We start from the raw sequence: 11,211 nt of genomic DNA on the forward strand, positions 1-11,211 counted from the left end.
TTCAAACCATACAAACTGTTCATCATCATCTTCAACAACTTGGAAAGGTTCCTAAACTTGGAAAATTGGTGCCTCATGAATTGTCTGAAAGAAACCGCAAATCCCGAGTTGACATCTGCTCTTCTCTCCATTCTCGCAAACTCATTTCACCCTTTTTGGATAGACTTGTGACTGGTGATGAAAAATGGATCTTCTATTGAAATGTTAAACGCCATAAACAGTGGCTTGGTAAAAGGGTAAAAGCTCAAACACAACTGAAAAGGGAACTTCATGGGAAAAAGGTTCTTCTCTCTATCTGGTTGGATTGCAAAGGAGTAATTCACTTTAAAGTGTTACCACCTAATGCAACAATCACTACTCAAGTCTACTGTCAGCAATCAAACCGTTTGAACCAAGTTTTGAAGAAAAAAAAGACCCGCTTTAGTGAATCGAAAAGGAGTGATGTTTCATCAGGACAATGTGTGACCCCACACTGCAAAGATCACATCACAGAAGATTGAAGAGCTTGGTTGGGAAAAAATTCCTCATCCATCTTATTCTCCCAACCTTGCTCCTTCAGACTACCATTTGTTTCGTAGTTTACAGAATCATTTGGGGGACATAACTTTCGCAAGCCAGGAAGAGGTCGAAACTGACATTTCAGAGATCTTTGCTTTGAAACCAAAAGAGTTTTACATTGCTGGGATTAAAAAGCTTGTAAATAGACGGAAGGAAGTCATAGATAATCAGGGAAAGTACATGGATGATCAAATTTCAATTAAATATAACATTTGATCACTTGTTTTCTTTATTCAAAATTCGGACAGAACTTATGGGATGACCTGATAACTTTTAACAGGCAGATATGAGATAACTTTGAATATATCTGAAGCTAGACTTTACCAGATTTACTGAAGTAATGATATAAGAAAGAATCACTTAGTAAATATACAAATGTACACCAATTGGTATAGAAAAGCAGAAATTAAATAGCTTAGCTTTAGCAAGAAGAGTAATTGAAACCACTATGGATATTTAGTTTTTATATCTAATGTAGAGTTTCTGTACATTGTTTATCTCTAAACCAACCTGATTTAGCAAATCTGTAGCCAAAGGTGTCTCAACTGTAAATATCTAAAGACTTGGAACTACCCTATCTGATGTGCTCTTTCTCTTTTTAAGCATTTGTGTGTTTGTGTGTGCATATATCCCGTCAAACTGAGCAAAGAAGGCTTAGTATTTTGAAATCTTTTTCAACCTCTCTAGTGGTGGGTCTATGAAAAATGCATTAAGTACACTGTAAAGTGGTTGGTGGAAGGGATGGAATTCATTTATAGAAACCAGGTCAAATAACTTGTATGAGTATCAGTCTGTGGAATCAAGAGGTGGTGGTTAAGAAGCTTGCTTCAGGTTCAGTTCTACTCCACAGCACCTTGGGTAAATGTTTTCCTCTATAATCTTGGGTCAACCAAAGCCATGTGAGTGGATATGGCATTTTGGGCAAGGGTCTTCTTCCTTGGGCTTGAGTCAACCCAAGCCTTGTGAATGAAATTGAATAAACTGGAATTGTGAGGAAGCCTGTTATGTTGACTATACTTGTAATTCAAAAGTTCAGCTTTGTCACACTTTCACACTGATTCTGCCTGAGGATTACATTAACACTATATGCGTCTGTGGAATACTCAGCCACTTATATGCTAATTCATTGAGCAAGTAGTAAAGCTGATAGATCAAGTGAATATGCATTGTTGAAACTATAAGAGATCCATTTACTATTTACTTTAACTGAAATTCACCATGAATGGAGAACCTAACCCACACTCTGCCCCATATAATAAACCACTGCATATCTCCATCTAGGTGGAGATATGACATATCTGGAACTCCAGGTTTGAGGATTGTACCTAGTTATTCAACTGCTTATGTCCCATAGATTTTACTTGATCCTGACTCACTGGAATGAGTGACTACTTTTGATTGCTGAATTTTATGGTATTTTTCTAAAGGAACATTATGTTACTGTTTAAGAAGAAAGATTTGCTTTCATTCAAATAGTGAAGTAAACTTATGTAGCTGGTAACAACAACAAAAAAAAATTTGGTGACAAAACATCTAGAGTTACATAGCAATGACTAATTGTTATGAATCAGTTTAAAATTGGTTGGTATTTATTTCATTCTGAGTAAAATATGATATTATAATCATAGCACAAGGCCAGCAATTTTTTGAGGCAAGTGGGAGGTTAATTATATTGACCTGAGTATTTGACTGGTATTTTATTTTACTGACCCTGAAAGGATAAAAGGCAAAGTCAACTTCAGTGGCACTTGAACACGGAACTCATCAAACAGCTGAAAGAAATGTTGCTAAGCATTTTGTTTCATGCAATAATGATTCTGCAGTTCTCTGCTTTTGAAAAAATTTAGTATTATATCAAACTTTATTTTGTGCTGGTACTAGTAAAACAATTAAACCAAGAATCCATTTGATTTAACTCGAGTTTTTATTTGCTATATATATATACAAAATCTTTTTACATAGTTTTTAAAAATAATTTTATATTACAAAATATACAAAATATACAATACTGTGTGGATATAAATTAAGTTGATATTTTCATCTCTTCTAAGATACTAATATTATAATGGTGGCTGGAAAGAAAAAAGAAAAAAAGGCATGGTTAGTACAATAAAGGCAAGATATTGTTCAATTCAATAGACATTGGAGAAATTCAAGTAATTTAAGTAATAATTATACATTGTCACTATCATTAACATAATAATAATTTAAGGAAAGACATCTAGCAATAAATTTCCTGCTGCAATAATTCATTTAAAAATATGAATTTGAAAACCTATCCAACCCCTATTACCATACAAAGACATAATTTTAAAAAGCACTATGCTGGTTTAATATATTTTTAAACAATATAATAAATTTTTCTATATTTGACTCATTTTTAACAATATCTCTTTGCAATATTCACTTAATTTATATAATTTTGAATTAAGACTTTTACTTGCACTAGAAATAAGTATATCTTTTATACAAAAGACGAAATCCAGAAACTGTTGGTTTTCATGATTTAAAATGCTATTAAACTGTTATAAGGTTGACACCATTTAATGGTGATATGTACAAAATATATTATTGTACTATGTATATTATTTACAGATTGTGATGCTTCTACACTATTGTGATTGTATAACACAAAAGAAAAGCTAAAACGAAGCAGTTACATCTGTTTGATTTTAAATTAATCAATTCAGATTAAGACTGAAGCTGCTATTTGTGTGAGTGTATGTATTAAATGTGCAATGAGCAAGTATATTAGTCATAGATCCAGGTGATAATGTGAGATATGCCTTGAGCAAGTGCATTGGTGACCAGATATATATCATTATTATCACCAGTGGTTCATATTGTCTTTGGTTTTATATTGTGTCTGTGACTGGAACACTTAACTCTCATAGCCCAGTCCATCTAGCTGTAAAAAGACACTAGAATATAAATACTTTTCCACTCCAATTAGTTATTTGTTAGTGCATAGTAGCAAGTTCGATTTGTCTTATGGACAAGCATGTCCAAGGAAATATTTGTCTCTCATTCATTTAAAACTACAAAAACTGGAGAAGATAAACACCAGGCCATATGAATCATTGATTTGAAAAGGATAGCTTATCTGGTCGGGGAGGTATTTTAAGACCTATTAGAGTTGAATTTGATTATTAAAGAAATTTAATACTTACAATTTGATTATTGAAGCAATCATATTTTGTACAGGTTATTATCTTCTTATGGCAAAAACACACATTGCATGAATCGTTCGCTCTGAAGTATTCACCTTGCTTGTGATATTTTCCGTAATAGTTACAAGAATTTTCTAGAGAGCAGTCCTTTTTAGAGCAGACTGGTTTACCATCAAAACAGTGGCATGTATTGCAATCAATGTTGAAATTTTCTCCATGATTATAAGCTTTGTTGCCATAGAAACATTGTTTTTTCTTACAATCACTCTTGTTACAGTAGAAGAAACCTTTTGCTGTACATGTACAGGTCCTGCACTGAATTCTAACCTTCTTTCCTATTCTGTAGTTTACACCATTGTGTTTACATCGTCTTAGACATGATGTCTGTGAGCATAAAATGCTTTTATCTGGCTGACATTTACATACATTGCAATTATCCATAAAAACTTCACCTACGTTATATACTGTGCCATTATATCTACATCTACAGTCACGTGTTATTTTGCATGAAATTTTAGCATCAACTCCACATTGGCATGTATAACAGCCATCATCAAAGGTTTCATTGATTTCATATTTCTTCCATTTATATTCACATTTACATGGTTTTTTGACACATTCTACAATTCCATTTTCTTTGCATTTACATTCATTGCACCCATCAGGGAATAATCGACCAATGCGATAGCTTTTTCCCTTATAATTACAAGAACAGTTTTTAGTCTCGGTACATGCAAATTTGCCTGTATTTAGACATTTGCATATCTTGCAACCATCTTTGAATGTTTCTCCAACATGATACTTAATTCCCTTATTAATGCAGGTAGATGTATTTTTAGTACATTCAACCATACCAGTTTCTTTGCAGATGCATACATTGCAGTTGTCAGTAAATGTATCATTGATGGCATAGACCATTCCATTATATCTGCACTCGCATAAATCTCTAGTACACATTACATAACCATTAACGTCACAAATACAATCGTTACAATCATCTTTAAATGTGTCTCCAATTTTATACGTGACATTTCTGTATTGACAATGGCAAGACCTTTTACTGCATTGGACCATGCCATTCATTTCACATCGGCAAACATTACAACCGTCCCTAAATATTTCTCTATATTGATAAATTTCGTCCTTATATTTACATATACAAGGAGTACTGTTGCAGTGAATCTTGCCACCTGCTTTGCAGATGCAAGTGTTACAATTATCTTTAAAGCTTTCTCCAGTTTGGTATGTTACTCCATTAAGCTTGCATACACATGTGCTATTAGAACAGTTTACAGCACCATCAGCTTTACAGACGCATGTATTGCAGTTATCTGTAAAATTTTGGCCAGCTGAATACATTTTTGTTTTATAAATGCAGACACATGATCTGTTGCTGCAACTCACAGTTCCATCCGTTTTGCATTGACAAGTCTTACAATTGTCCATAAAGGACTCACCTGCTGAATAAATAGTGCCTCTATAATTACAGGTGGTGTTTTTATTTGCACAGTAGAAGCTAGCATTATCTTGACAAGTGCAAACAATAAGCTTTGTTTGAAATGATTCGCCAACTTTATAATTGATATTGTTATGAGTGCACTTACATATTTTAGTCGTACATTCAATATTACCTGTACTAAGACATGTACATGAGTTACAACCGTTTTTAAATACCTCATTGACTTTATAAAATTTGCCTTGATGTGTGCAAGTGTTGTGGCATTTGTATACACAGCTCACATTGCCATCTGCATTACAAACACAAGCATTACAAAGAGAGTGAAATGTCTCCAGAGGCCTATACTTCTTTCCATTGTATATGCAATATTGTGGTTGGCTTTTGCAGTCTAGTTCAGTACAATTCACACTACCTAATTGATTGCAGACACATGTATTGCAGTCCTTCTTAAAAATTTCTCCCTTCTTATATGTCTTTCCATTGAAAGTGCATTGATTGCTCAGCTGGTTACAATTTACATCAACACATTTAACACTGCCATCACGTTTACATACACATTCTTTACAACCCATTTTGAAACTTTGTCCTTCATTGTATATAAGGCCATTGAAGTTACAAGTTGATTTCTTCTTAGAACAATGTCTCACTGTGCAGATTGCATAACCTGTTGGATCACAGTAGCAGAGATTGCAACCATCAGAACTATTGAAAAACTTTCCGCCAGTATGCACGTTGTTTTCATATTCACATGATTCTGGAAAGAATTAAAATTATTCGAAAAGTTTAGTCAAAATAAAAGTACCAATAATACTTAAAAGTAAAGAGTGCATTTTTATATCTAATTCAATTCACACTTTTTGTGTATCAAAATCGATATTAAAACTAAAGCTGCATATAGTACATGAGAATAAATTGTAAATCTTTTCCCTACTCACTTTATTTAAGAAAAAACAAAACGATGTAATCAAGTTTTCTTATTTAAAAGCAAGAAAATTGCCACAAAGCTGCATGTAAAACTTTTTCTCTATGCTAGCGGATACAGAAACATGGTGTTGTCAGCATAATTAAAACAGCAAGATAAGTCAAGATGTGACATGTGCATTACATTTTTATTCTCTTCCGACTTGTCCATACCTCTCTTTCCAAACTTCATGGCAACCTCAATAGTGCAGGTTGCTCAGAAAAAAAAGAAATCATCCAGTACATGCTGTAAAGTGGTTGGCATTAGGAAGGGCATCCAGCCATAAAAACTATGCCATAGCAGATGATGAAGCTTGATGCAGTCCTTGGATACATCAGTCCCTGTCAAACCATCTAACCCATGTCAGCATGGAACATGGATGTTAAATGATGATGATGATGACTATTATTATCATCATCATTTTATAAGTAGGGACAATCTAAGAGCATAAAGTGCTCAGCAGATGATGACAATGCTGCTGCTGATGATGATGATGATGATGATGCACTGGTCATGACAGAAGCCTGAATGAATTCTTTCACTATAATTCCAAAATATATGCAACAGGAATGAGTCCTTCCTCACACCCTATGAAGCAAATTAAAAAAAAAAATTTAAGTGAAACAACACGGTTACTTACTTGCAATTGAAACGAATTTCGTTTTCCCGGAACAGGCATCATTAGTGCATAAGTATTTATTATTTCCTTGGCAATCACATTCAGTGCACTTATCATCAAGTAATATTGTTGTACCTCTATTCACTTTAATTCCATTGTATGTACAAAAGTAAGGATCTATGTGATATAAGAAAGACAAAGATTGTAAAGTTGAAAACATTCTGATAGATTTTAGAGTTAACATTAATCTTGCTATGAATCTAGTTATATAATAAAGCTTTCAAGTACACTAGAAGTTCAAAACTACTGAATTGCCACACACCTGTGTACCAGTAATGAATAACTTCCTAGATTCTAAGCTAGGATTCAAAACCAAATCTACAATTTTCCACTGGTTTCTTTCCTATTGCTCTCAGCTTTTGCACTTAGAAATTTATGACAGCCAACTGTCACACTTGGTCAAGTTCCATTGTTTAAGTGAACATTCTTGGGTTAAATACTGTTCGTGAGATAGACCTACTACTTTCCATTGCTCTCCAACCTACATCCAGCTTTGCAACATGTACATATACAGTACCCTAATTCGGTTCTACCTCTTTCCACTTGGCCTCTGACCAAAGAAGCCTTTCATATATGGCCTGTCATTGTGCGACTACACAACTTTCATCCTCTCTACTTGGCTCAATTCTTTTACTTTTTCTCTCTCACTTCTTCCATCCACCTGCTAATCCTTTAATAACAAAACCAGTTCTTACTTGAAACACAAAACTTTTTGGTGACAAAGAGGCAACAGGTTTCATCTGAAAATAAATTGCAACAGAAATCAAAAATCAATGTTGTCATAAATGTGCATCTGTGAAAGTGAAAATCCATTTAGAAACCCAAATAGAACTTGCTAGAACTTTATAAAGACTCTATCAACACTAGAATATATCACAGCATAAGAGGCAAAATTAGTTCTATGAAATATTTCTTTTCAATTTACAAATTTGCAACTGTCTGCTGTATCCAACTGCATTCATTAAAGATTTCCAATAGTACAAGGTTTCTTTGTCATAGTCTATACATACTTACCAAAATTTAAAAATTTCTGTTGTGATAAATGTTGAATATAATCAAAACCACTACCAGCTCTAATGTATATAACAGTTTCTCTCGTCATTACAATAATTGCCATCAGAATCTATTTACTTATGATCACAATAAACTCTTGCGTCCTTATTATAACACCATCATGAATATATGGTATATTTTATTGATAATTCAATACAAAAACCAATTTGATCATTTGCAAGGATAGAAATAAGATTGAACTCAATATTGGTATTTTATTGAATGCTTTCCCTTTTCTGCTATCAGGACTGCTTTCCAATCAGGACTGAAATCCTTGAGAAGAATGACCTTCAAATTGATAAACATTCAAAAATGAATGAATAAAAGCTGACTTATGACTAATAACAATTTAGTGATGCATTTTGTACTTTACTGTCAACTTGCATCAAGTATGAATGCATCACATATCCTGTTGATTAATGAGATTCATATTACATTGTTTTATCATTATGTCTTTTACATGAGCGTTGCTGCTCCTCAGATTATTTTAACATGTATGAAGAAAGGGGGATATATTTCTTTTGATTACAAAATACAAAATCATATTTTTTTTTTAAATGCTTGTACTTTTATTGTTATTTTGTTGTTTTACTTCTCAGAGCACTGGGTCTTGTTTGCTCTGGTTGATTTTGTGAGAGCAGACAGCAGCCTGTTGTCAGAGGTCTCACAAGGTTTCTTTCCACACATGATAAGCTTTGATAATATTATAGTTGCTGCTGTTGTTGTTATCATTATTATTATTAGTACTTTGAGTTTAATATACAAAATATATTTGAAATATGTAACAGTACCTATGCGGCATTCCCTGGTTTCATTGCATGCTTTGGTTGCATTCATTGGTCGTACATTTGGGCATGTTGCATTTAACATCTCTGAAAAGAAAAGAGAGAAAAAAAAGATATTCATAAACTTATACAAAATCTCTAGTTGTGAGGAGAGAAAAATACTGGTTCATGATATATTTGATTGTGTTCATTCACCATTTATACATAAACCATCATCATAATCAAACAAATAAGGATGTCAGTATAAATATGGGTGGATGTGAGAGCTAGGCTTGTACAGCTGACATGGAACAAAGAATCCACGGATGTGAGCACAACTGCTCCAGCAGGTTGCTACACATCCTGTACACAGAACACAGAATAAACAGCTTTGTCAAGCAGCAAGTCAACAAATATCCTGGCAGACAGGAATCACTCCTTGCACATGTAAAAAAACGAAAGCTTGTCTGGTACAGTCACATATCCTTTCACAACTCCTTGTCTAAAACCATCCTTCAGGGCACAGTTAAGGGAGGGTGAAAGAGAGACAGACTGGGAAAATCCTGGCCTGACAACATTAAGGAATGGTTAAGTCACAACACCATAGCCTGCTATACATAACAGAGAACAGAGACCAGTGGCAATAGCTGACTGCAATGATGATGTATAGAAATTTGCAAAATCTGGGGGAAACTGGTGATGATCTACATTAGCAATTATTAATCAATAATAAGTTTATTTGCTGTAAATAGTAGTGTAGTATCTAGGGCTTCAGACATTGCCCTTTATCTGAAAATAAAAACAAAGAAAAAAGTGTGGTTTAGCATGGGTTAAAGGCAAGTAACACAAATAAATCATCAACCACGTCACCATTGGTAGTGGTGGTGGTGGTGGCATTGTTTTCATCATCATCAACATCGTCGTCGTCATCACTTTTATCATCTACTTTTCCATGTTGGCATATATTTTGCTGAAAAGCAAGTTGCTAGGCTATCAGACAACAATTTGACCAACAGAGGAGTATTCATATCACATCAACATCGACTAGTCACTGACTTAATTCAGAGCTGTAACTAAGTATTAATGTTCTATAAAATTTATTAATAAATTGACAAATGTCTTATTAAATTTATAGTGTTAAATTTATAATGAGAATTTAAGTGTATTTTACCCTAATCATATTCAATTCACTGGTATTTTTGAAAATCCATAGTTGTGAAAATATATAATACTAGCCTTGAAGCCGCCCTTCGGGTGGCATTCTGATTGGTTCCTGTGGAGGGACCCTTTGAGGGTGCAGGAGTGACTGTGTGATAAGAAGTTTGATTCCCAACCACATGGTTCCGGATTCAGTCCCACTGCATGGCACCTTGGGCAAGTGTCTTCTGCTATAACTTCAGGCCGACCAAAGCCTTCTGAGCAGATTTGGTAGACAGAAACTGGGAGAAGCCAATCGTATGTGCATGTGTGTGTGTGTGTGTGTATTTGTGTGACTGTGTTTGTCCCCCCACCATCACTTGACAACCGATGTTGGTGTGTTTACATCCCTGTAACTTAGCGGTTCAGCAAAAAGAAACTGATAGAATAAGTACTAGGCTTACAAAGAATAAGTCCTAGGGTCGATTTGTTCAACTAAAGCCAGTGCTCCAGCATGACCACAGTCAAATGACTGAAACAAGTAAAAGAATAAAAGAATATATATATTTTCGTTTCCCTCATACATTTTGAAGACCCTCAACACAAGACCAGGCATCTTCAACTATGAGATGCTGAGGATGATTGCTTGAGTTGTCAGTACCATCGGCTGGTCATGCATTCAAAACAAAAGTAAAAATTTTGGCAAAAAACATGCATGTAATAATTTAATATGTCAACTTACCCATTTCATTGTATGGTCTTGTAGTGTGGTCAAACTTTATTTTCTCAGTAAATTTACTAGCTATCACAAGAGGTATAGGAGTTGGGATTTCACTTTTAGGAATTACAAAACCTGAAATAAAAGAAACATTAACTTGTAATACGTCATCGTCGTCATCGTCATCATCATCATCTTCATCATCGTCGTCATCATCACCATCATCATCATTACTTTAATATTCATTTTCCCATGGCTGCATGGATCAGACCATACATCTCATGTATTTTACTACTCAGGAAAGTTGCATTAAAAGCTAATAAAGTTTAACAATGTTGTTCTTAAAGCTATGTGTATGGTAACTGATTTTTAATCATTAGTTTTCTTATTTCCACACTTGAAAAAAAAAAGAAAAAAAGAAACCCTAAAAAAGTGTGAGCAGAGTTTAGGCTACTTGAAATATGTTTGTGATATATTTCAACTGCTAAAAGGCAAATACATTGCAGTTACTATGGAGAATAAATCACTCTTTTGGTTGAAATGCGAAAACAAAGCCAAATGGTAAGCTTATCAGATTAATTAAGTTATTTTAATTATTATAATGGTGAATACAAGATCAAAGTATGGGAAGCTTATCAGATCATTTAAATTATTTCAATTATTATAATGGTGAATATATATATATATATATATATATATATATATATATATA

General features: G+C 33.8%; 1 protein-coding gene across 1 annotated transcript in view; it reads right to left on the bottom strand.

Annotated features, from left to right (window-relative positions):
* Positions 1 to 2,463: 2,463 nt before the first annotated feature.
* Positions 2,464 to 11,211, bottom strand: part of LOC106868448 (kielin/chordin-like protein) — a 10,974-nt gene continuing 2,226 nt past the window's right edge. The window contains exons 2-7 of the mRNA XM_014913725.2: positions 10,524 to 10,634; positions 8,672 to 8,752; positions 7,523 to 7,567; positions 6,789 to 6,944; positions 3,729 to 5,941; positions 2,464 to 2,630 (exon numbers count right to left, since the gene is read on the bottom strand). Of these exons, the coding sequence (XP_014769211.1) occupies positions 2,619 to 2,630; positions 3,729 to 5,941; positions 6,789 to 6,944; positions 7,523 to 7,567; positions 8,672 to 8,752; positions 10,524 to 10,634 (2,618 nt within the window). The 3' untranslated portion in view covers positions 2,464 to 2,618. The remainder of the gene's footprint in view (positions 2,631 to 3,728; positions 5,942 to 6,788; positions 6,945 to 7,522; positions 7,568 to 8,671; positions 8,753 to 10,523; positions 10,635 to 11,211) is intronic.

The sequence above is a fragment of the Octopus bimaculoides genome, chromosome 1 (assembly GCF_001194135.2).
Source record: "Octopus bimaculoides isolate UCB-OBI-ISO-001 chromosome 1, ASM119413v2, whole genome shotgun sequence".
Taxonomy (NCBI): Eukaryota; Metazoa; Mollusca; class Cephalopoda; order Octopoda; family Octopodidae; genus Octopus; species Octopus bimaculoides.